This window comes from Mercenaria mercenaria, chromosome 10, assembly GCF_021730395.1.
Source record: "Mercenaria mercenaria strain notata chromosome 10, MADL_Memer_1, whole genome shotgun sequence".
NCBI lineage: Eukaryota > Metazoa > Mollusca > Bivalvia > Venerida > Veneridae > Mercenaria > Mercenaria mercenaria.
In genome coordinates, this window is record NC_069370.1 from 5,374,259 (window position 1) to 5,401,134 (window position 26,876).

At 35.6% G+C, this 26,876-nt stretch overlaps 1 protein-coding gene across 2 annotated transcripts in view; it reads left to right on the plus strand.

Annotated features, from left to right (window-relative positions):
* The window catches only part of LOC123559898 (aminopeptidase Ey-like), a 48,547-nt gene that overhangs the window by 16,988 nt on the left and 4,683 nt on the right, over positions 1-26,876 (plus strand). For both annotated transcript variants that reach the window (XM_053552190.1, XM_053552191.1), the window contains exons 17-29: positions 1,444-1,564; positions 4,915-5,069; positions 5,674-5,728; positions 9,090-9,148; positions 11,742-11,882; positions 13,221-13,286; positions 15,481-15,546; positions 16,449-16,621; positions 18,994-19,091; positions 20,548-20,737; positions 23,123-23,270; positions 25,072-25,139; positions 25,796-25,903. In XM_053552190.1, the coding sequence (XP_053408165.1) occupies positions 1,444-1,564; positions 4,915-5,069; positions 5,674-5,728; positions 9,090-9,148; positions 11,742-11,882; positions 13,221-13,286; positions 15,481-15,546; positions 16,449-16,621; positions 18,994-19,091; positions 20,548-20,737; positions 23,123-23,270; positions 25,072-25,139; positions 25,796-25,903 (1,448 nt within the window). The remainder of the gene's footprint in view (positions 1-1,443; positions 1,565-4,914; positions 5,070-5,673; positions 5,729-9,089; positions 9,149-11,741; positions 11,883-13,220; positions 13,287-15,480; positions 15,547-16,448; positions 16,622-18,993; positions 19,092-20,547; positions 20,738-23,122; positions 23,271-25,071; positions 25,140-25,795; positions 25,904-26,876) is intronic.

Genomic DNA, 26,876 nt, shown 5'->3' on the forward strand with positions numbered 1-26,876 from the left:
GTGTGCAGAGAGAAAGCTACAATTACGTTCGCTAAATGCCGAATTGAGTATAGCATACCGAGGTCACATGGAAATTGCCGAGTGTCATTACAGGTCAACTACCTTAAACTTATCATGCTTGACCATGTAGCTATCAAACTCGTTTTTGTAACTATCATGCTCGATCATATAGCTGTCATGTTCGATCATGTAAATAACATGCTCCGCCATGTAGCTGTCTACTCGGCCATGTAGCTGTCATGCTCGGCCATGCAGCTGTCTTGCTCAGTCATGTAGCTATCATGCTCAGTCTTGAAGCTGTCGCACTCAATACTGGGCCATGTAGTTGTCTTGCTCGTTCATGTAGATATCATGTTCGGCCATGTAGCTGTCACGCTCGACCATGTAACTGTCATGTTCGGCTATGTAACTGTCATGCTCGATCATGTAGCTCTCTTGCTCAATCAAGTAGTTGTCATGCTCGGCAATGTATCTGTCTTGCTCGGTCATGTGGCTATTATGCTCGGCCTTGTAGTTGTCTTGCTGGGCCATGTGGCTATTATGCTCGGCCTTGTAGTTGTCTTGCTCGACCATGTGGCTATTATGCTCGACCATGCAGTTGTCATGTTCCGCCAAGCAGCTGTCATGCTCGGCCATGTAGCTGTCATGCTCGTACTTGTCCCTATCATGCTTAGAAATGTTACTGTCATGCTCGGCCATGTAACTGTCTTGTTCGGCCATGTAGCTGTCTTGCTAAGCTATGTAGGTGTCAAAATTTGCATATTCTAACTGACCGGCACTTGGAACTCGCTACTAACACAATGCTTGCACTTATCTAATCTAGCATATGCTGTGTTTTCTGCAGTCTGAAAGTATTGTTAAAATGAGCATTTCTGGAATCGAAGTCTAGCCAAAATTAGATACTTAAGTATCTCTGTTTTCCTTAAACAAAATTAACTTCCGCAGTTACCCAGGCAACGCATCTCAAGTATAACCTTACAGACACAGAAGTTTACGTGGTAATTAGAATTTGTCAAGGTAATTTAAACTTATTTGCCTCCAAGGAATACTTAAGCTTTGCTATGTTTTTGGTTTTTGTTGTTTCTAATTTGTGAAGGAAATAAACAATGTATGGGCTTGGTGTATTCAACGATTAGGTAGCAAGGTCATTTATTTTGATTTACCATATATAGTCGATAGCGTTCTGCAATCCTTGGAATTGCAGTACAACGAAAATCATGAAATGTAGATAAGACATCCAAAGTGGCAAGTTTGTAAATAGATTAACCACGAATGGTGCGCATGAACTTGCAATTCGCCGTTTTTATATTTATTTTGCGTCTCGGGCGGGCTTCTGCAGACGTTTATACACAAAAAACGTGTATTATCCCTAAATAAGAACAAGATATGCGGAAACAAGTCACTAGATTGTAGATTTACTGTTGTTTTGTTTTTATAATACAGTTTAGAACCTGGTGTAGAAGTCGTGAAGTTAATAAAACCAAGTACGCCCTGGAGATCGGCATGAAGTTTATGGAATTCTTCGAGGATTACTTTCAGATACCTTATTCGCTCCCAAAGGAAGGTAGATTAACAAAGATTTTGGTCAGAGAGAACTAACTGAATTTCCATAGGAACACATTTTAATATTTTTGGGTTATTAGCCTTTTCTGACATTTCAATATTTGATACCATCACCTAGGATGAAAGAACTATCAAAAAAACTATCGTAACACTGCAAGAAATGTACCTTTTGTCTGTCTCTTTTGGGTACTTTTTTACTCTTTGAACTCGATTACTTACAGTCAGGCAGTGTTGTTCTTTTTTAAGTACTATTGGTAAAACATGCGTATCTCTCACCCAAAATGTATCATTCTATATAATTTTACTTATTATCATTGATTAGAATTTTAATGATTTATTAATTATTATCCTGCGCTAACTATACCTATAGAAGACCACTTTACATTGTAAATATACACCTCGGAATTCTCTATGCATTTTCAACCATACAGAAGCCCAATGATCAAGAAGTCTAAGCAGAAGTCTTTAGTATACTGTTAATGCCTAGCATAGAAAACACTTCCCACGTGACACCCTGAACGCATTTATTATACTGAAAACTCCGAGCACAACAAACTTTTCCCATGTGATACCATGAAAGCAATTAGTATAGAGGTATCGCTGAACACCGGAAACACTTCCCACGTGATACCATAAAAATATTTAGTATACTGTTAATGCCGTGCATGGAAAATACTTCCCACGTGATACCCTGAAAACATTTAGTATACTGTTAATGCCTAGCATAGAAAATACTTCCCACGTGACACCCTGAAAGCGTTTTGTATACTGAAAACGCCGAGCACAACAAACATGTCCCATGTGATACCATGTAAGTATTTAGTGTACTGGTAACGCCGAGGCCTTGGACACTTCACATGTGATAGTGTTCAAACAGGCAGGGAACTGTATATACCCATCAACAAGACATATTTTGACAAAAAGTTAGAATAGAAACATGTTTAAAAGTTAATAGGGCTAAAAGATTTTACCATTCAGTTAGGTAGTAAGTTCCTGACATCACTTCCTTGATAAAGTATTATTTCATAAAAACGTTTAAAACCTTAGGTTAATTGAAATATGTTAGTGACTTTTTTTGGCCTTTGTTACATTTTTTTCTAAAGAAACACTCTTCTAGCTTTTATCTTACTGAGGATCAAAATAGCTTTAAGTGTTGAACTTCAAACACCCTTTCAAAATTATCCATAATGTTGGTTCGTAAAACAGGCGTCGGGTTAATGTAAAACACCACTAGAAAAATGCTCGAATAGTGTTTCTATTAAGATTTATGAGTACTTGTACAATACCTCAAGCTGCCAGATGATCGATAGCATTACATGTCATTTATGATAACGAACAGTTAAGAACGTAAATCACCACTCTTGGACCTAATGAGCAGCATACTTTCTAATTTTGATCACTATTCTTGACTAATGAGCCGAGTACTTTCTAATTCTGACCATTTCCATTTCTATCGCCTACATTGCCAAAAGGTGCATTACAATCATGTAGATAATAATCCGTTCTTGATCAATTTTCTTGACCCGGTGCAATTCACTTTCAATATGTGTGTTGATGAAGCTACAAATGGTATTGTAACAGGCCTACAGTGTGAGGTAATGTCGTAGGGCTATGCGTCTGCTTTAGCAGTATTTCAAGCTAATTATCCCCCGCCGATGAAATCGGGAGGGGGGTATTGAAATGGCGTTGTCCGTCCGTCAGTCCGTCAGTCAGTCCGTCCGTCCGTCCGTCCGTCCGCAGCCATTTCTCAGTAATTACTTGGTAGAATTTCATGAAACTTGAAATAAACATGAACCAACATACTGCGATGATGCCCGTCAAGTTTTTTTTTTTTTTGATTGGTCAATTTCACTCAGAGTTATTGCCCTTGATTTAATAAAAAATGTCCGTCTGCAGCCATTTCTCAGTAACTAACATGTAGAATTTCATCAGATTTGAAATAGACATGTACCAAGATACTGCGCTGATGCCCGTCAAGTTTTTTTTGGATAGGTCAATTTCCCTCAGAGTTATTGCCCTTGATTTAATGAAAAATGTCCGTCTGCAGCCATTTCTCAGTAACTAGCAGGTAGAATTTCATCAAACTTGAAACAGACATGAACCAAGATACTGCGACGATGCCCTTCAATTTTTTTTTCGATTGGTCAATTTTCCATATAGTTATTGCCCTTTAGTTGTTTAAAAATCCACAGATCTGTACATAACGAACCAACCAATTGGAAGAATTTCATTAAACTTCTTTCATTCTTTTCCATGAACATTTATTATAAACATGTGATGTTGTGTACCTACACCTGGTCACCACCTTACCTTGGTCACCCCCCTCCCCCCCCCCCCCCCCCCCCCCAGATTTTTTTTTTTTCATTTTTCGTTTTCTATCAGTATTTATAATCAACATGTAAACTGTTGTATCCTCACCCCACCCAACCCCTCCGACCCCACCCAAACAAACCATTCATTTTCTTTTAATTTGATTTTGACTAATGAAATTATTTGCTTCTTGGTAACATTCTTAACTTTTTGCTGGATATTTTTTTTTGCCGTTCCTCAACTCTGACCCTTTCGGCGGGGGATTCCAATTCATCGAATTTGCTTGTTTGAATAAACGCCGTCTTTGTCTTGTAACGTAACCGACATATTATGTCGTCTTAGTGTCGTGTATCGTAATAATCAGATCATGCCGTCTTTGTGTCGTGTTGTCTTTGTTTTGTATTTGTCTTGTATCGTAACCGTTATATCCAGCCGTCTTGTCATTGCAACCACCAATAGTTCGTCTTGTCTGTATTTGTCTCGTGTCGTAACCGTTACACCGTACCGTCTGTTTTGGCATTTGCTTCGTGTCGTAACAATCATATCATGCCGCCTTAGTGTCGTGTTGTCTTTGTCTCGTACCGTAATCGTCATACCGTGCCTTCTGTCGTATTTTTCCTGTATCTTACCGCCGTGGTATCGTATATCGGCATAAGTATAAAGTTAACTTCATATGACATTACAGGATAGTGTATTAAAGTGCATATTCGAGTAGTTGATTTATTACCAAGAAAGAGTTTACTATTAACCTTTAGCGCGGTGAGTGATTCTGCCTTTGCGACCAGTGCCTACCAAGATCAGTTCGCTATTCAGTCAGTAAATTTTCAGTGAACATCCCTTCGAATAATAAATGATATTGTCTAAATTGAATGCTAGACCAGTCCATTTTAGAAATTTAGCAGGGTAAAGGTTAAGGTTCTTATGCACATTCAACCAATGATAGATCTTCCGCCCACCCGTAAAATATAGTCTAACGATGTCGCGCGCACGTTACATTCTTCAGAAGTTCATGTTTTAAGTATTTCCTCTTATTTTGTGTAGATATGATAGCTGTGCCGACTATGTCATTCGCTGGCATGGAGCACTGGGGCCTGATCACATACCGTGAAAATATGCTGTTTTATGAGGAAGGTGTCTCCTCCCTTAACGACAAGGAAACGATGACCATAATCATTGCGCATGAAGTCGCTCATCAGGTTTGTTACCATAGTTACCATAGCGTTTCTAAGAAACAAATATAACTTTTAAACAGGTCTCATATTCATCAACATATAAAGTCTTAAACTAAGACTTGAGAAAGGCAAATATTCAGTTTGCTATAACATTTTTTAGAAAAACCTGACACAAATGAAATTTGACTGAGATATTAGTTGTTACAGAATATGCTAATTTACCAGTGACAATGCAAAATGAAAATTTAGCGTCTAAAGTTCAAACTTCAAACTTTAAGGAATACGGGACCAGTATTTTATTTCTCTCTGTGCATCTTACATACAAATTGTTACATACATTACCTATTTCCAGGATTTATATTAAGAACAGCATGGGCGATAGTATGTACAAGAGAGCTAATAGGCATTTAGGACTGACATGTGAACACTTAAGATATCAATAAGATATGTTAACCAAATTATTTCCAACATTTCATAAAAAAACGAAGGTAAGAATCCAATCAATTTCAAGCCACAAGTAGGTCCGAACCCTGGGCACAGTAAAACTGTTCCAGTGCTCTGGTAGCTATCATGTCGAGTTTATTGTAATGTTCTATGTAGATTTCAGTATTATCATGATCTTTTTCAGTGGTTTGGAAACTTGGTTTCTCCATTCTGGTGGGATGATCTATGGCTTAACGAAGGTAAAATTATAAAACTCTATAAGTTATTATGATATCTATTCAAGAATTCAGTCCTTCCCATTGGTCTAACACAGTCAAAAGATTAATCATAAAAAGTCGTATTGAATCATAGATGGAGCCGAAACACATATTGACTTGACTCGAATATGGAGTCAAAAACACGTATTGACCTGCAGCAGTGACGTAATAACATCTTGACAGTATAACAATGTGACGTCATGTACAGTTTGAAATAAATGACCAAACGCTTAATCTATTTGATAAACAAAACAATTGTCTTTTAGTGAGGTCAGTATGAGGATAAGTCTACCTGGCAAAAGTTATGTCCAGCGGCCAACACCATTAGTCGTTTTCACTTTTTTCCTGGCCGATAAACAATCATTTCGCGGTCACCACTAAAAAGCAAATAGTATTAGGTCTAGTTATTTCTTAACATTATTCTGCACCCTGTCTCTATTTTTTTTAAACAAAAATATATTAGATTTTATACAATTTTCGACCAGTTATATGGTACGCAATAACAATCAAATGTATATAGTGAAGCAACTAGGAAAGATTTTGCGTAATGTGTTGCTCTATGATCTCTAACAGTTAAATTACTTTTCCAGCAGCAAAACATAGAGCTCTGCAAAGTTAAAAATAATAGTTATATAATTACTAGCTAACAACATATGATCATTGTGCCTCGTAAAGGAAATTTCTACTGTCTATCTATATATTACATGCAGCTTCTCTTTTAAAACAAGAGCTGTCGGGGGATAGCAACGCTCGACTATTCAACAGTCTTGTCAATTGAATGAATATCAAAGTTGAAAAAAGGCATAATTTTGTAGAAATGCAAAACAGAGTTATGGAACCTGTACAATGCATATCAGCTCATGACAGTGGACAAGTGTGTGAAGTTTCAATCCATTCCCATTAGTTGGAACTGAGATACCAGCTTACATACAAAAACTTAACCAAAAACAAAGTCAAAAAGGGGCATAATTTCGTAAAAATGCAAACTAGAGTTATGGAATAAAATCTGGAAAGTAGATCCCTCGGAACCTGTGCACAGAATGTCGGAATATCACAGTGAACAAGTGTGTTAAGTTTCAATCTATTCCCATTAGTGGGTAGTAGGTACTGAGATATATGGTCACATACAAAAACTTAACCAAATATTTCTAAAAACAAGGAAAGCCTGTATGAAAACGAAGATATACAATTTTTTAATGACAAGAATCATGTTTATTTCTGTAACATCCATACGTTTAGGTTAATTACTATATTTTGAACATTTTATGATTATAGAATCGATATAGAAACAAAACTATGTCCACGTAAAACATGTTGTTCCATTAATGTTCTGACATTACAAACATTCCAAGCGTGTGAAGACCTTTAGGCGAAATTGGAAACATTCTTACATGGCTTCATGGTTAATGGGAAGTCCGGTCCATTATGAAGAGTCCTGATAATGTATACCAAATGCATTTGCGTAATATATAGTGAACAAAACAGCTCACCCCACATTTGCTATTTTTCCACTGTCTTAAAATGACTAAATGTACTTTTTTTAAAAAATTAAGCATACATTTAGTTCAACGTCTTGTTAATAACATTTCAGTTTCAGAAGTGTCGATCTATGCAAAGATATGGTTTTATCCAATCTACTACCACACTTCATAAAAAAAAAATGAGTAAATATCATTCAAAAATCAAATTATCCTTTTCGATAGGGTGCGACGACGACTTGATTTTTTTGTTATCATTTTCTTCAAACATAATTTTTTAACATGAGTTTGTAAGTTCTTAGCATATTAAGTGTATTTTTCTGACTTTTCAAAAATAAATTGAAGTCGTAAAATGATATAATGTCATTGTTTTATTCTGTTGAAACTTTGAAATATCATCAACAACACATTGTTCTAATTGGGCTAAAATGCAAGAATGCAAGAAAGTATTTTTCAAATTTTAAGACGTTGGCGAAATTAAACTGTCTCGTTCAATAAATTTCTTTTTAGTATGTTTAGGAATCGGTAAAATTACAATATTATAGCAAATGAGATTAAACAATTTATGACCAAACTGTAGAAAATAACTACCTTTTTAGACTGATTGTGATGAAATAATCCCAGTATTAAGCTTGTGATTAAAACGCCCAAGTCTTGTCGAGTTTTTCATTAATACCCTTTCACAATATTATGATGGAAATCAAACGGATTTAGCGGTTAGGGTTTATGTATGACGTCATTATTTGTGAAAGAATCCAGATCATGCCGATATTCGTTGATAATCACGTCATTGCCTTCAGAAATAGTCACATCACTAATAAGTTGTGCCGAATAAACTAAACTTACTAAATGTATCATAGGAGGTTCCATGTGTGCCGCCGTATGAGTACATCTGCATGCGCCTCTAAATTATATTTTAGTACTTGTAACATGTGTAAATGTTGCGTTCTGCTCAACCCGGTGCTAGATGCCGGGACGGTAGCTTGCATTTCCTCTACCGTCCATGAACAGGCTAAATCAAACCGAGCCCGCAGCATTTTCTTTTATGTCGTGTTGGGCGACCTGTGGTTTTCCACTTTTTCTATTTTATTTAAAGAAATGGTGTATTTATATTTTTTTTAGTGTTGTGTTATATTTTGTTCCATCTACAACAGTAAAAAACAAAGAAAAATATCAAACAGGGAATGCCACGCACCAAAAACGCAGCCTCCTCAAAACGAAACCCCCAGCACGCAGACGCGTGCACCACACACACACACACACACACACCCAAAGCCAACACATAAGGACAAAACGAACAACACACACGCACACAAAGTAAAACATAGATACATAGATTTATACCCGTCTAAACGCACAAAAAATAACATCCAGTCTTTGTATTATTGAACTATTAGAGTAAACTGTATCTGGAAGATTTCATATCAAATATATGTTTCACGGAACTTGGTAAGGCTTAATCAAACCAAGCTTGCTACATTTTCATTTTTTAGTTTTGGGCGACCTATTGAGTTCCACTTTTTCAATTTCAAAATTAGTAAAATTTAGTTTAAACCAATGAAAAGACATGAAATAAGAATTTTGCATGTTTTACATGTAAGAATACCAGTTCTTACCTTTACACTAGTGAAACTGTTGCATCTGGTACACTGCGCTGGTACACTGCACTCGGTGTATTGTATTTCTATCTTTCACTGGAACAAACACATATAATTACCCTCCTTCATATGACATAAGTATAAAGTCCTTTACAACTTTGTCAAGTCCCGAATTATATGACTTAACGACAATACTTTAAACTGAAATTTAAGGGTATTGCTAAGTACAATACGTATAATTCTACATTTATTTCTACTCTACTGCAGGTTTCGCTACATACATGATGTTTCTGGCAGTTGATCGGGTGTTGCCGAGCTGGAACATGGTATGGTTGCTCTGTCACTTTTAAATTATTAATAATTAAGAAATAATAAATATGTGCCTATATTTTATCAGTTAATAAAATATGGGCAGGAGTTCGGATGCGTAATAATTAAATCACGAGTGCGTAGCACGAGTGATTTAATATTCGCATCCGAACGACTGCCCATATTTTATTAACTGATAAAATTATTGGAACATATTTATTATTTCGATTCTAACCACGTAAATTCTTCGCATTTTACAGCACTACATTTTAGCGCGATTGCCATTCGGCTGGCCATATGCTATTATAAAAACCTCCCCACGAATGGAAAGCGTTGCATCAAACGGAATTTTCCGATATTCAGTAAATTTTAATTAAAGTATTAAGTAGTTATTGCCGTGAAAATGTTATTTTCAATAACATCAAAGGTCGGGTATAGAAATCAGAGGTAGATACTTAATTCAAGGTTGATATATGCAGTTTCTAAAAATAGTACACGTCACCTACATGATGGCACTGAAACATACACGCCAGAACATTGCGGCGGCATATAAACACGTAAAACCTTGAGTCTGGAAGATTGGAAAATTAATTATAATTTATTTACTGTCAAAGTAGAATCTAGTTGACATTTGTGGTGCCTACAACGCAGAAATTGTAAACTACACACACGACCAGACATAGATGCACTGGTGTTGAAGTTGAAACTTACCGGGCTGAAACATATTCTTACGGTAAAATATAAACAAATAAATTCATCAGTTAGATATTGTTTGTTTCAGAAAATTTGATGTACTTTTTATTACTACTACATAACACTGAAAAAGTCGAGTATTTAGTCGGTATATAACGGAAGCAGAGTAGAATCTCAGTCGTGTTACAATCGTAGGGCGGAATGGAAGAGCTATATTTTATCGTAGATTCATGTATAGGCGATTTCGCTATATGTTTATATAGCAACTGCTGCGGATCGTGTTAGAATTGTCACTTATGATTACCTCCAGGAATGACATGTACAAAAATAGGTATATGAGTGATACATTATTGGTTATATTAAACATACAACCTGCTTCCGTGGCCGAGTGGTTAAAGACCTGCTCCAGTCCTACCTTTTAACCTTAAATTGTCACTGAAAAAGCATGAAAATCCTGACTATGAACAGTGACGCCTGTCAAAATAGAATCTATTTTATATAAAATTCTATATAAAATACCTGTGGTTTTGCGTGCTAAAGTGTGGCGCGTGGCCGTTAACTGTTACCTATTGTAATCATGGGTTGCATACATACAATAGAATTTGAATAGCCGCGGAGTAGGTCTTTAAGGTCTCCGCGTTGGAACGTTTATATTTTGTGAATATATCATATCAGTCATGTACACTTTCATACATGCACTGCTACTGGGCCTCGTTTTTATGTGGCTGCATTTTCAGAACGTACATGTTCCTAGTTCATCCCTAACATTGTTTTCGCGCACACAACCGGTGCTTCGTTCATGTTTACAAACACATTCTAAATATGCCAGATGCTGTTGATGCTGACATTTAGTTTTTGCACTAATGCAAATTATCGCCGAAGAGCCGCATATAGTCAACAAATTTAATGTAGCATGGTAAACAACTACTACGTTCTCAAATCTGTAAAAAACACGACAGTTACAGAAAAAAATAAATAAACAACGAAAAAGTACATAACCTCCACATGAGTAAAATTTAATGTTCACATGAAAAACACTGAGTAGTGTGTTATTACATGGTAAGTATACATTGTCGAGTTATAATATCCATTGACTCTGCAATCTGAAATGTACATACTGTTAAAATCTTAGAGAACTTAAGCCTACTATGAATTTCAGGTGAAAAAAAAAACAACAACACAATTTTGAGACACGTGGTTTACGTATTGTTGACTTGTATGTATTTACAGAATGTTATAAATATGCGTTTCATGTGAACAAACAATTTGTTGAAAAAGCGGTGTACGGATTGTTATGTATATGTACAGAATGTAATAATTTAAGTATGCATTTCATGCGAACAAACAAATTGTTTTAAAAAGCGGTGTGTGGAATCCTATGTATTTCATGTAAAAACCGGATTGTTGTAAAGAATGTTACAACTATGCATTTTAGGTGAACAAACTAATTGTAGAGACACCTGGTGGACGAAATGGTGTGTATTTCATGTATACAAACAAATTGTGGAGACACGCGGTGTATAGAAATGTGACAAATGTCACGAAGTATAGAAATGTGACAAAGACGCTTTTCTGGTGAAAAAAAATTGTGGAGACACGCAGTATACAGAATGTTATAAATATACATTTCAGGTGACCAAACAGATTGTGGAGACATACGGTGTGCAGAATATAATAATGATACGTTTAAGGTGAACCAACACATTTTGGAGAAACGTTGTGTATTACTTGATTATAAATAAACATTTCAGGTGAACAAACAGATTGTGGAGACACGCCGTGTTCAAAACATCATAAAATGCATTTCAGGTAAACACACAGATTGTGGAGACACGCGGTGTACAGAATGTTAAAAATATAGATTTCAGGTGAATAAACTGATTACTGTGTTTAAAATATTATAAATATACATTTCAGGTTAACAAACAGATTGTGGAGACACGCGGTTTACAGAATGTTATGCAAGCTGATGACGATAACAATACTCATCCTGTTTACGTTGATGTCTATAATCCTGATGATATTGCCAACATATTTGATTTGATATCTTATGCAAAGGTTCGGATAGTCTAAAAGTATTTTTTCAATATCGCACGTAAGACAATGTATCAAACCTATAATTAACAACTAGTACATGGCGCTGATTTCAGTTAGCATGTAGCAGTTTATGTTTATGTAACGATACATTATTTATATAATCTGAAAGGCACTTGTCTCCGGGTTTCTTCACTTTAAAATGAACAGTTATATAAGACTGGGTAATCACGTTGTCATTGGACAAAAATTGCGGTAGGAAAACTTTCTGCTGCTATACAATTGTTATATAAAGCATAAATAACATAGATAAAGCTTATTTTGCAGTTTAAGTTCTTATATGAAAAATATGCACATTTTCATCATGTCGACATACTATTTGGCGCCATGCAGGAGCCGGGAAAAGAGTGTTACCACATTTGATATACATTTTTAAATAAAAGACGATCCATAGGTGGAATGCCGTTACACTTCAATCACACAATTGATTATTAGGAGCGCTGACTCATTCACACATAAGATATTCCGTGGGGCATGTTACCTTCAATATTTAAATACTATTAAAACATGGTTTCCAGACGACGTCACGTCGGCTTACTATATTTGGCGCCGTTCTTCCCTATTTCATCTACTTGTTTACATACAACATATATTAGAATCAAAATGAATAGCAGGACCATGTTTTAATATATCTAAATATCACCGTGGCCCAGTGGTTAAGGCGTCCGTCTCGGGATCGGAAGGTCGAAGGTTCGAGCCACATGGGGAGCGTTCGTCCGGGGGACAGGGGGATGTTTGTCATGGGATTTGTTCCGAAAAGGCCGGTTCGTGAGCCGCGAGCTAGTTAAATGAATGGTTACCGACTTCTATCCGCCTGTCGCCTGGCATATTGGTAGGAGTTGGGAGGTAATTGGTACGCACAATAAAGGTGTCTCATAAGACAAATTGGCTGGCCCTTTCAACAGGGGGTGACACTGTAATAAACAAGACCTTTACCTTTACCTTTTACTCTTAATCGATTAGACGCCTCGTGTTGTAATTTACTAGTTATACGCCCTCGTGAAATTATTCTCGCCCTTATAATCTCTTTGTTTTGCTGAGATATATTAAAAATGGCTATGTTATATATTGTTTTCATCAATTAAACAGTATTCTGTTACAAACTGTTTCATGAGAGATAATAAAATGTGCAACTCCATGATGCCAAAGTCCAAAAATGAAAACAACACCGAGGCAAAGTACAGAATGACATTTTACAGTCGCCGTCATATTACACAACGATACGTTCACATGATAAATGTTCATTTCAATTTTAAACAATTAAAGATACCAATACCATAATAACAGTGAGGTTTTTTACAGGGTGGCGCTGTCATACGGATGATGAATTTCTTCCTAGGAGAGGACACATTTCGGAAAGGACTCACGGTAACATTGAATAAAGGCATAAAGATTCTTGTCTTGCATGCTGATTGGTCACTTATTGAAATTACTCTTTTTTTGACAGCCGCTATATTTGATGAGATATGCATATCTCCGTAATGAATATGTCTCGCTGAAATTTTCTCTAAGTTCTTTCACTTTTACTGGAAATTCTCCCTTTGCTTATTGAATGCTTTACGTTGTATTTTCCATCGTTTTTTCTCGGTATCTTTCGCAGTCTTTTGTTCTAAGATCTGTAAAAATGCCTTTCGCTGCAATTTCCTTTATGTGTTTTTGAATGATTTTCCCAGCATTGACATTTGACTGAAATCACGTGTAACGCTTAACATCATATAATTATACACATCTCAAAACATTAGAATCAGGGTTCAGAGTTATGAGGGCACAAGTGGAGGCACCGGCGTCAGCTTTAAATCACTAATACGTAATGCAGGGTAATATAAAGGCGTCTGAGCAGCTCTTTGTGCTTAAAAGTATTAGAGAAAGTGGCACAGCTCTAGGTACACAACGTGAAGGAAAAGTGGTATGTCCCCAGATAGACGCAACAACGAAAAGAAATAACGGCATGGCTTCAGAGACAAATTACTCCAGATGAACGTCCCGACGTGAAGGGAAAACGGCATGGCCCTAGATACAAGTCACAACGTGAAGGGAAATTGTTTTGGTTCAAGATGCATATCAAGACGTAAATGAAAGTAGCATGGCCCGATATACACTTTACGACGTAAAGAGAAAGCGGCATGACTCCATAGATAATAAGGGAATGTAGCATGACTCCAGATATAATAAGGGAAAGTGACATCACTCCAGAGATAATTAGGGAAAGTGATATGACTAAAAAGATAATGAGGGACAGTGACATGGCTCCAGAGATATTGAGGGAAAGTGGTATGGCTCCAGACATAATGAGGGGAAAATGATGCGACACCAGAAATAATAAGGGAAAGTGACATCGCTCCAGATATAATAAAGGAAAGAAGCAGGGTTCCAGAGATAATATAAGAAAGTGGCATGGATCCAAAGATAAAAAGGAAAATGGCATGGCTCCAAATTTAATAAGGGAAAATAGCATTGTTCCAGAGACAATAAGGGAAAGTGGCATAGCACAAGAGATAATAGTGTGAGTGGTTTGGCTCCAGAGATAACAAGAGCATGGCTCCAGAGATAATTTAGGAAAGTGACATGGCTTAATAGATGATGAGGGAAAGTAGCATGGCTCCAGAGCTAATGAAGTAAAGTGGCATGGCTCCAGAGATAATGCAGGAAAGTGGCATGGCTCCAGAGATCATACAGGAAAGTGACATGGCGCCAGAGATAATGCAGGAAAATGACATGGCTCCAGAGATAATGCAGGAAAGTGGTTGGCTCCAGAGATAATGCAGGAAAATAGCATGGCTCCAGAGATAATGCAGGAAAGTGGCATAGCTCCAGAGATAAAGGAGCATGGCTCAAGAGATAATGCAGGAAAATGGCATGGCTCCAGAGATAATGCAGGAAAGTGGCATAGCTCCAGAGATAAAGGAGCATGGCTCAAGAGATAATGCAGGAAAATGGCATGGCTCCAGAGATAATGCAGAAAAGAGGCATGGCTCCAGACAGTAATGTAGGAAAGTGGCATGGCTCCAGTGATAATACAGGAAAGTGGCATGGCTTCTGAGATAATTAGGGAAAATGCATCGCAACGAAAAGGGGAATATCATGGCTCCAGATATACACAATTTCAAAATTAAAAAAAAAATATATATCGACATGTAAAATATATCGGAAATGATAAGAAGTATTAGTGCAGTTGAGATTTTATGCATATGGTATAAGATACAACGAAACAACTTCTGTTTTACAGCAACATTCCAGGATGCAGTAGGTCGCCCTTTTTCAAGAAATCGTGCATACTATGAGAATGTTTTAAATAAAACAAGAGGACCGCCTACACCTCACTTTATGACCTTGTTTACTATTATTAACAGAAAAGGACTATCTGGATATTTTGAAAAAAAATGGCAATATGTCCCTTTATGATATGAAAGCTTGATAGACTGATATCAGTATGTTCAGGCTACTTCTACCTTGTTGAGAAATACTACATATATTATTGTAATGTAAAATTAGTCTTGATGTCATAAGTGGTTCACATAAATGTTCCTTATAAAAAACTTTCAAATTATAATTTTATTTTTAGCGTTACCTTAAAGATTTTAGTTACAAGACAGCCACTCACAAGGATCTATGGTCCTCCCTTTCTCAGGTATGATCTGTGTATTACGTCAATCATTTATATAAACATTTGTGTAAATCTTTTTTATGATGAAACAGATTCAGTTTTTTATAGATAACCGTGATTGTTAAACTTGCGTGATTGTTTGCTTTTAGGATATTTTTGTTTAGTACAAGTTATCATTCTTGAAATTATGCACCTATATACGAAAGTTTTAAGTAATATAAGAAAAAATTAGTAATGTTATCTTTTAATATCGAGAGATAATAAACTCACAAAAAAAACTTTTGAATGTGTTTATTTCATCTTTAAAGTGTTACACAGTAAGAATCCCATTCTGGAGACGTTGGTATATAAATCGGCCACCGTTGTGGAATTTAAAAATCGGCCTTAGTTATGTTTTCAATTCGGCCATCGTTATGGAAATTGGCCTCCGATGTGGGACTAGCCAATGATATGAAACTTTCATATATATAATTGTTTACAAATCCCATTGTACATTATAATTATATTTATGTTTTACGCATTCTACATACAATATAAAGGTACATATTAACAAGTTAATCAAATGCATATCAGTGATATATAGCAGTTACAATACATTGATAGAGAGGATATTTGTTTGTTACAGCGTACGATTGGAATATCTTTCAGGCGTGAACACCAGATGCAATATTTTCACGAGTAGCATGGTGAAAATGTCAAGATATAGTCTTCATGCTTGAAGATATTTTGATTTTATATGCAAAACAAACAAATTTTCTTTTTATTTCATGTTTTTACTAAAATTGATGTAAGTAATTGGTAATTCATTTCAATACATTATTAAAACTTTCCAGAGCAGCAATCCCTGTAATAAGTACAAAATTCAGTTCTTGATAGTCAGGTTTCTAGGTGAGGAGTAAAAGAATTGATTGCTTTACCTATTTTAGCAAGCTGTGGTCGATAATCATACTTTTACGGACGTGACCGCAGTTATGGACACGTGGGTACTAGAAGAAAATTACCCAGTTGTCAAAATGTCACTAATTGATGACCATACCATTCAGTTAACTCAGTCTGCATTTCTTGAAACTGCAGAGCAAAGAAAAGACCGTTCACATGTGTAAGTACCTTAAAGATATGTTCTTTTCATACATTTGTCGTTCGAATCTTGCAACTAGGTAAACGTATTTATGTCTATTCTGTCAACAAAAATACGGTCTATTTGTCCAAAGCTATTGTTTTTATTTCAAACAAACTAATAATATTATTATTGAATGATATGTTATTTGTTACGAACCTTTGTTTTGAAAAATACACAACCTGTCTACCTCTGTAATGTTGGTTTGATTTTATCCCTTATTCTATAGGAAGGAATGTGCAAAGTGTACATACAAATATTGATATTATGGGGTGAAGCATTAATATATTGTTGTGCTCCAGTTTAGTCAAGGTATGCGGGAAGACCTACGCCTTTGCCATACCCAAGTGAAAGGTTTATATGGAGACATACTCGGCTGCTAAGATTTATATTGGAAAACATGCGCGCCGTTCTAAAGGTTTATATGGGAAACGCGGGCCTTTGTCATACACCAATGAAAGGCTTATATGAGGAAACATGCGCTTTTTTTACAATCCGCTAAAGAAGCTTTATATGGGGAAACGCGGGCCTTTGTCATACACCAATGAAAGGTTTATATGAGGAAACATGCGCCTTTGTTACACTCAGCTAAAGAAGGTTTATATAGGGAAACGCAGGCCTTTGTCATACACCAATGAAAGGTTTCTATGAGGAAACACGCGCCTTTGTTACACTCCTCTAAAGAAGGTTTATATGGGGAAACGCAGGCCTTTGTCATACACCAATGAAAGGTTTATATGAGGAAACATCCGCCTCTTTCATACTCGTCTGAAATAGGTTTCTATGAGGAAACACGCGCCTTTGTTACACTCAGCTAAAGTAGGTTTATATGGGGAAACGCAGGCCTTTGTCATACACCAATGAAAGGTTTCTATGAGGAAACACGCGCCTTTGTTACACTCCGCTAAAGTAGGTTTATATTGGGAAACGCGGGCCTTTGTCATACACCAATGAAAGGTTTATATGAGGAAACATGCGCCTCTTTCATACTCGTCTGAAATAGGTTTCTATGAGGAAACACGCGCCTTTGTTACACTCCGCTAAAGTAGGTTTATATGGGGAAACGCGGGTCTTTGTGATACACCAGTGAAAGGTTTATATGAGGAAACATGCGCCTCTTTCATACTCGTCTGAAATAGGTTTCTATGAGAAAACACGCGCCTTTGTTACACTCAGCTAAAGTAGGTTTATATGGGGAAACGCGGGCCTTTGTCATACACCAATGAAAGGTTTCTATGAGGAAACACGCGCCTTTGTTACACTCCGCTAAAGTAGGTTTATATGGGGAAACGCAGGCCTTTGTCATACACCAATGAAAGGTTTATATGAGGAAACATGCGCCTCTTTTATACTCGTCTGAAATAGGTTTCTATTGGGAAACATGTTCCTTTGTTTTTACACGGCTGAAATAGGTTTATATTTACAACCATGCACCTTTGTCGTACTCCGCTGAAATGAATATGCGCCTTCGTCAAACACCACAGAAAAGGGTAATGTAGGTCAACGACTACCTTTGCTAATCACCACTTGAAAAGGATTTTCTGGAGAGGGACATGTGCCTTTACAAAAGCATGAATCCTTCATTCTTCTTGTAATTTACAGATAGAAATTATAATGCGAGGTTTCTACCAAAGACCTAACTCGTATACATGGAAACAATTCCTATTATTATGTAACTCCTGATATAAATCTTCGTTATTGACTTGTCTGTAGTTCAATAAGATTTGTTAAACTAAAATAAAAAAAATCAAGAAAACCATCGTCAGTTATTTCTATCGTCATATGGTAAGTTTTTATTTAACGTTGGCAAGAGAACTCGCGCCGTATTGAACTGACAGACCGACTGCCGTGTAATTAAACACTTATTAAATGGCTTTGGGCTTTTGGCAAATAGTTTTGACTATTTTCCAACAAGCCATTCTATAAGTACTTTGTTTTCTTTGTTGTTTAAAAACATAAAATATGGCTATTTAATCAATGTATGCCTAACAAAGGTTGTAGTGATTTGTTGTTGAACATCTTGGTTTGACCACCCTGTTGGTATCAAGGTTTATGGAACTGACTGTTTACGTAGTACAACAAGGCAGCTATAAGACATAAACAGAAACACACACTGCAGTTTGATATATTATACCAAATCTTTCTGCCAGCAGCCCTCTTGAAAAAAAGTAAATGCATCTAATCACTTCATCAGTACAGTACTATTCTCTAGTCTAGTTTTATAATGAGAAAGATGAAATAGTAAATATAATTTGTCTGTAATAAAAAGATTAGTTTTCTTTGTGAGAAATGTATGTGTTTTATTTATAGTGAGTAGAAGATGAAATTCATGAAGTATTAACCTCTTTTTTCAGAACATGGAAAATTCCGTTTGTGTATACGACGGACATAGAAAGAAATTTCAACAAAACATATGCTGATATAACATGGATTTCTAACAAGACAGCTTACAGTATTTATCACCTTATTCAGTTAATTGATATTATATTGCCTTAGACAAGAACATTATTTACTTAAATTGATTGTTTCATAAATTGCTTGTTCGGCTCCGGGCTAAAATTTACTGAATCATCCTTTGGTTTTGTAATTAATTGTTTTATTACATTAATGACAAAATCAGACGTTGTTACCTTTATAATGGAAGTGTGGACAAACAAACTGAAACACACGGTAAGCGCCAGCCATTGGGCGACTACTTAACTATTGCTCTTTCGAGTCTTGACTTCACGTGTGTCAAAGTCTTTTGAGGTGTCTGAGGTGTCTTATACGAGCATGTTTGTATTAACTAATTGCCGATTAATTATATGTGCAATTTTAAAACATAAGGGAGAAACTTGAAATTTAAGATTCAGACGCGTTTGCTTGGACGGTAAGCTTACACATTCCAAAACTAATGTCTGCTTTAATAAGTTATATACATGGCCTGACGCATATTACTCTTCCATTCTTCTTACTGTATAAAGAGTTCTTAAAAATAGCTTCGGACATTTTTTGTAGGAAAACATTGATTTTGTAAACGTAAATGCAATATACAAAACAAGCAGATTTGTACCATCCTCTAATCTGCGCACAAACACATGTGCACATGCTAATTAACTCACAAACGCGCGCACAGTCACGTGAAATTTATTTATTTTATTTTGTTGGGTTAAACGTCGCACCGACACAATTATAGGTCATATGGCGACTTTCCAGCTTTGATGGTGGAAGAAGACCCCAGGTGCCCCTCCGTGCATTATCTTTTAAGGAAAACTCCTGTTCTATGGTCCTTATTATAACACCAACCTTTTGCGTAGTCCTAAAAGACACTCTAAACGAGTGATGAACCAAAACCCAGGTAGGACGGCAGTTTGTTTCTGTTTCCTATCATTGTTTATTTTCAGTCCATCGATTATAAACGCATTTACGTGAGCGATTTATTTCATTTAGATATTTAGAAACTAACTCTGGATATGATAATTTTCATTACGGTATCACAATCATAATAGATTCCTTTAAATAGTTACATTCATTTGATTTGTTTGTTTTGTTTGTTTTGGGTTTAACGCCGTTTTTCAACAGTATTTCAGTCATGTAACGGCGGGCAGTTAACCTAACCAGTGTTCCTGGATTCTGTACCAGTACAAACCTGTTCTCCGTAAGTAACTGCCAACTTCCCCACATGAATCAGAGATGGAGGACTAATGATTTCAGACACAATGTCGTTTATCAAATAGTCACGGAGAACATACGCCTCGCCCGAGGATCGAACTCACGATCCGTAGACCAACGCTCTTAACTACTGAGCTAAGCGGGCGGGCTACTTTCATTTGAATATACATGGATACTTGTCATTTTTTAAGTATTTTATATACAATGTAAAGTCTCTGTCGATTTCTTGTTAATATACGACTATGTTTTTTTACAAGTCAAAGTTTCTGACACAAGCCTTCGGAATGCCTCGTGGATCATCGGCAACATACAACAGTATGGTTTTTATCGTGTTAATTATGACGAGCATAACTGGAACGCTTTGCTTGACCAACTGATTGCCAACCATACTATAATACATGTTATCAACAGAGCTCAAATTATCAATGACGCTTGGAACCTTGCAAGGTTAGTTAAAATATGTCCGAATATCATACCTAGATAAACATTATCATCCATCATGACAAATGTACAAGAACCGCCTCGATAGTCCAAGTAAAAAGCGTCCGCTTCGAGTGCGGGAGGTCATTGGTTTGATCCGCGTCATATCAAAGAAATGAAAATGGTACCAGTGCCTCCCATGCTTGGCCTTCAGCATTAAAAGGAAAACTGGCTTTTCTTCTCTCATACCCTCATGATGTTGGATTCCATCAGGAATGCCATAGGTATCAAGAGCGGTTAATGTAAGTTTTAGAACTTGCTTCACAATCGACCTAAAATAAATCTGTATAAACTGAAACTATGTATGCGCAGCTGAGCGTTCCAAATAAGCTGGGATGAAATGGTTCACAACTTGGTTCCTGTATTTAGTGTTTTATCTAAGACGAAAATGTACGTGCTGATACAGTTACGCATTGTGTATTACGAGAATTCTTAACAAATGAATGGTTAGTAAGTCAGAGTACACGTAAAATCAATCAGTTGTCCTTGGGGTGATGTTTTATCACACTTGATTATATCTTGATACTTAGTTAAATCCAAGTAGTTACAAAGTAACAGTAATTGGAACGTTCACGTTGCCTGAAGTATTAATCAGTGTTGTCATGTTAACGTACTGAAAATAATATACAACGTGCTTTCGTCAGAAAACTCGTTAATTTGACTTTGTTGACAAACAAGAATCGCCAATATCATAATGAAAAAAGGTCAAACAAGTGGAAAAGACCTTACCTTTATATAAAATACTTACCGAAGAAGCTGTCTATTGATTTTACCACTGTTTCTGGAATGTAGCTTAATGGGATAAAATTAAATGATTGTGGTTCATTGATACTTTTTAACTTGAGCTTTTCGGTTTGTCTAGTCTTACTACTTGAGAAAAAAAATCAAACAACATCAAATCATAGAAAAAAAGTTGTTTCACGTGAAAATTGAAATGCATATAAAACATGTAAATTTCTTTACAAAACAAGTGTCAGTTTATTAATATTAACATTGAATTCCGGAAAAGGACTGCATAAAGGGGCCACACTTTCGGACAGTTCAACACTTTTATAATTCACCATTTTCAAAGACCTTATACATATCTTGATGCATTCGCAATAACGTCCCAGTGGTGCAATTTCAACGTAATTTTCAGCAATTGTTTATTTTGTCATTCATTTTTACAGGGGCAACATTTTAAGAATATTTTAAAAGTTCATTGTATGGGACAGTACGGAAAAACATGTTATTGTCAGGTAGACACTAGACAATGTCGGTCATTTATACATCAGTCAATGACACAAATGATAATCCTACCTGGCATTTATCTATGTACCTGTATGACACCAGTTAAAAGGAACAATGAACTAACAGTATGATTAAAAATTCTGGTGATAAGTAATTTGATTTAAATGTCAATTTTCAAGGTTAATATTGAAAAGTTGTTGTTGTTGTTTTTCTTGTTTTTACATTATAATGTGTGATATGTTTCTAACATGTATAACATTATATCAAAATTCCAACTTAAATATTGGATTTGAATTTATTTTATTAGAATGAAAACATTTTCAGATATCCTGCAATATGCGTTATCTGACAACTGTTTCAGATACGTTTTTCCCGCTACAGTCCAATTATGATTGGGGATTAAATATTTATCAATAGGTAGGACTATCAGCAAGAGGGGTTACATGGAAATTAAACAAGAAGTTTCAGAAAGCTTAAAAATGATCAGATTAAGAGTTTATTATTTATTTTCTAAAAAATGTTTTTCGTAGTTTAAAAATATAGGTGGTAAAATTTATATCTAAAAGTAGTGAAAAGTTGACAATATATATATAGATATGATATTAATTGATTACTTTCTATAATAGTATGTTTAGCACCAGGAAGCTAACAGTTCAGTGGAATAGTTTGAGAAAAGCCAGTAAAAGAAATCCACGTTTTGACTTGTTTTGTTTTGGTTGTGTTTAACGTCACACCGTCACAATTATAGGTCATGTGGTGACTTTCTAGATTTTGAAGGAGGTGGAGGAAGTAACCAGACGTCCCTTCGTGCATTATTTTAGGCACAGAAGGACATCTGGGTAGAACAACGTATCTTCCGTAAAAACAGCTGGATAGCTTCCACACAGTCAAGAATTCTTCCCCGCAAGCGCGGTTTTGAACCCACAACGATAACGGATAAGTGATTTGAAGTCAGCAACCTTAACCATTCGGCCACGGAGGCCAATATCAACTTTTTGAAGAATATTTTCAAATGTATATCTTCACTTCCTGTCATTTTACCCACACGTATTTTGCGTAGATATGTGTTACTATTAAAAGAAACTTTTAATCAGTGTCTAACTTGAGGGCAATTTGTTTCAGGGCTGGTTTGCTGGACATACAAATAGCGCTAAAGACACTCGACTATTTAGATAAAGAGCTTGACTTCGTTCCATGGAAAGCGGCGCTACGAGAGCTAAAATATGTGAAAACATCACTGCAGTTGACTGCGTTATATGGATTGTTTGAGGTACATTTTTTTAAACACAACACGTAACACCTTTACAGTGCGCTCGGCTGCTTAAGAAATACCCTCCAGCGTTTCATTAGTTACAAGAAATAGCAGATATAGATTTAAAAATAACTGGAACTAACACATAATTTGATACCAAAACGAGAATGGAGTCAAAATGATATGCAAACGTTTTACAAAGTTCCATCTATTACACAGATCCATGTACTTAGATTGATAAACTTAAAGGATTGTAACCAGAACTTGCTTATTTTGAAAACTGGTAAATGTTTGCGGTTTTGTGGGATTGTTTTTACTTTTGGTTTTCACGTTACAGAACAGTACTAGAATGACGATCTGAGTTGTATTTCTACGTGCATGAATACAAAAGTACATTGATTTTCTGCTAGCTTACTCTACTCAAACTGTATAACTGAGTACAAAAAAAGATGAAAAAGTGAAAGAAATTGAAATCAGCAAATGAGCCGCAGCATGAGAAAACCAACATAGTGCATTTGCGACCAGCATGGATCAAGACCAGCCTGCGCATCCGCGCAGTCTGGTCAGGAGCCATGCTGTTCGCTAACGGTTTCTCTAATTGCAGTAGGCTTTGAAAGCGAACAGCATGGATCCTGACCAGACTGCGCGGATGCGCAAACTAGTCTGATTCCATGCTGGTCGCAAATGCACTATGTTGGTTTTCTCACGGTGCGGTTCAAATTTAATGATAACTGGATTTTACGCTGTTCAGTCATGAGGAATTCATTCAACGAAAACAACTTAATTAACTGTCGTGTCTTCCTAGCATATACTTTAATGAATTCCTGGTAAGTTAAAGTAGGTCCATGTACTGTTGTTTTCAGTTTATCAGGAGTTCTAGATCAAAAACACGTTGCTTACAACAAGGTTAATTACAAAATGGATAATTAAATATCTTTATCGCTCCAATCAAAGTATCGTTCCTAATGAAGAATCTTTTTTTTTTACATCTACGGTATAATTAGATAACATCCATACTGCTAGGTAAATGAACTTGTATAATGTCGTTTTTGTTGTTGTTTTGTTTGTTGTTGTTGTTTTTTTACATAGAGAATAAAAGGCTACTGTTTTTTGATATCAATGTTATCAGGTCGAGGTTGATATGGGCTGGAAGGGCTGAGGTTCACCAAATCCCTAATCTAGTACATTTGGTGATTATTGTCATATAATGACTGTATTATATCTAATACATAGTTGAAATACGTACATTCACAAAACTATATTTTACAGATTTATTACGTACTTGTTTTTACTGTCTGTAAAGATATAACGGAATTAGAAACGTGAATATTTTTTTCCATATTGACATCGGGCGCGTGACGTCATTTTAATGTGTGTTGTTGTCCCATTTTCTAATACATCAGTATTATCCATTTTATTCAGGCTATTGAACAAAGTCATAATGTCTATGTAATATTAATACGTGTAGATAAGTATGTTATAAAAATATTATTAGCTAGGCATTGTGAAATATGTACCTATTCTTTAGCGGAAAAAAAAAATATTCCGCTTCTAAAGTCGCACATTATTTCCGCTGCAAAACTCGTTTACATATTTCTCGATACAAAGCTTGTAGCCTATAAAGTTTAATTAATATATATCCGTAATAAACTATAACACTACGCTATAAAACTGCTCTTTATTTCTTCTGGATGCCACAAAATGTCTACGTACCAGAGGTATGTATATTGCAAATTTAAGCTTTATATACTAGGAAAAATACCACGACATACGAATTAGAAATATATTGCTCCTTTTAAATGTGACATATACATTTCAGCATTTTATGAGGGGGAGATTAAGGAAAGCATACTTTTCTACAGCAGTTGCCAGGGACCATTACAACAGGTACTCACTTCTTTTGATCAGTCCCATTAATTGTCCAATTTTGAAAACTGTTATTGATTATGGAACATTAAATCATAAATATTTAATTTAGAATTTGTTCCGGTTTTATATCATTTAAATAAATATCTTGAACACCAGCAGGGTTATCACATAAAAACAAAGATATAGAAGTTTCCCTGTTGAATATCATTCCTGCTTTTTTTTGCATTTTCACCTACACCCACCGTTTTATCTACCCCTGGCCCATTTTTGTATTTTGCGTATTATTAAAGTATTTGTTGTTGGTTTTTTAAAGCAACCCGTCTGCTATATTTTCCGTTACAGTTACTTTTTATTGCGGGCCTTCTTTGCGATGCATAACTCTATTGCTGTGTTTGGTGTGCTCTGTGCTTCCGGGAAATCTACATTTACCTTTTAGTTTTTAATCTGAATAACAGTATCAGTGAAAACAAATAATACAAGCACAGAAGTTCTTGTCGCTTATGTAACTATAACAATAAATTTTATTAATACGATTTGACTGATCATACTGACTCCTTTCTCACAGTTGTAAATATTCCAATGATAAAAGGGGAATAAATCAAACGATATCATCGGAACTACTTTGAAATTCAAACATGTACATTTATTACCTTATTAGCATGATCTTCTTGTAGACTTCAGTATTCAATGATTTCAAACATTGCTTGTGAGTATGACCTTGAAGAGTGCATTGACGACGCAATGGACAAGTTTAATGCCTGGAAAAATGATAATAACGTGAGGTAATATTAACTTATTCCAGCACTAACTGAACCGACCGAGATTTTTGTCAATAGACAGTTTGTTTATTTCTGGATTTTAAGTCAGTGATTTGTCCAGTTCTCCTGTTTGCAATGCTGATCAAAGTTTTTTTGAAGGATCAAGCCTTTGTTTATAACGAGACTGGCATTGATTTTGGTGTGTACATGATACATGTATATATTTATTCCTTGCTAAATCCTGTTTTCGATAATTGTTTTCTGTTGTATTTGTCAAAGGTCTTTTATATTTCTGTATAGAAAGGCATACGTATTTTTTTTAAATATTGTAATATTGTAATGTTTTATTATGCGATACGTATGAAGAGACATAAATAAACTCTTTGACTTAACTTTACTTTGAATATTGATTAACATAGCAGAAAATATTATAACATTCATTGTTTTAAATAACTTCCATTTATGGCTCAAACTGTATAAGTTCATGTGTACCTTTAAAAGTAGTGCTTTTCTAACCATGTACTATTTAGACATCTATTTCATCTATTTTAAACATAAAATTTAGTCTTCTGGAAGTTTATGTACTATTTTTTTCGTCGGGTATGGATTTAATTTCAAAACTTATGTAGTCAAGTCAAATATAAAAGTATGTTCAAGCAAATTACAGAGCACATCGTTTAACTTTCGAATCATTGAGAAATAGTATATGGTAGAACCATATTTTGTTCTAAGAGATTATACACCTGTGGAATAAATTGACGACGTTGCCCGAGTAAACCATTACGCGCTATATTACAAGGTAACGCTTTATAAAATATCTCATTCGATTCTAATATGTCTTTTATGTAAACAGGGAACACTATTTCATGACGCATGTACGACGCTAAATATATGAGGTCGACGACACCATATTTTAATTGTATTAAAATGCAGGATGTAACACGCCAAGCGTAGTTGGTTTAGTCTCATACTACATTATTTTGCGTCTCATAAATGA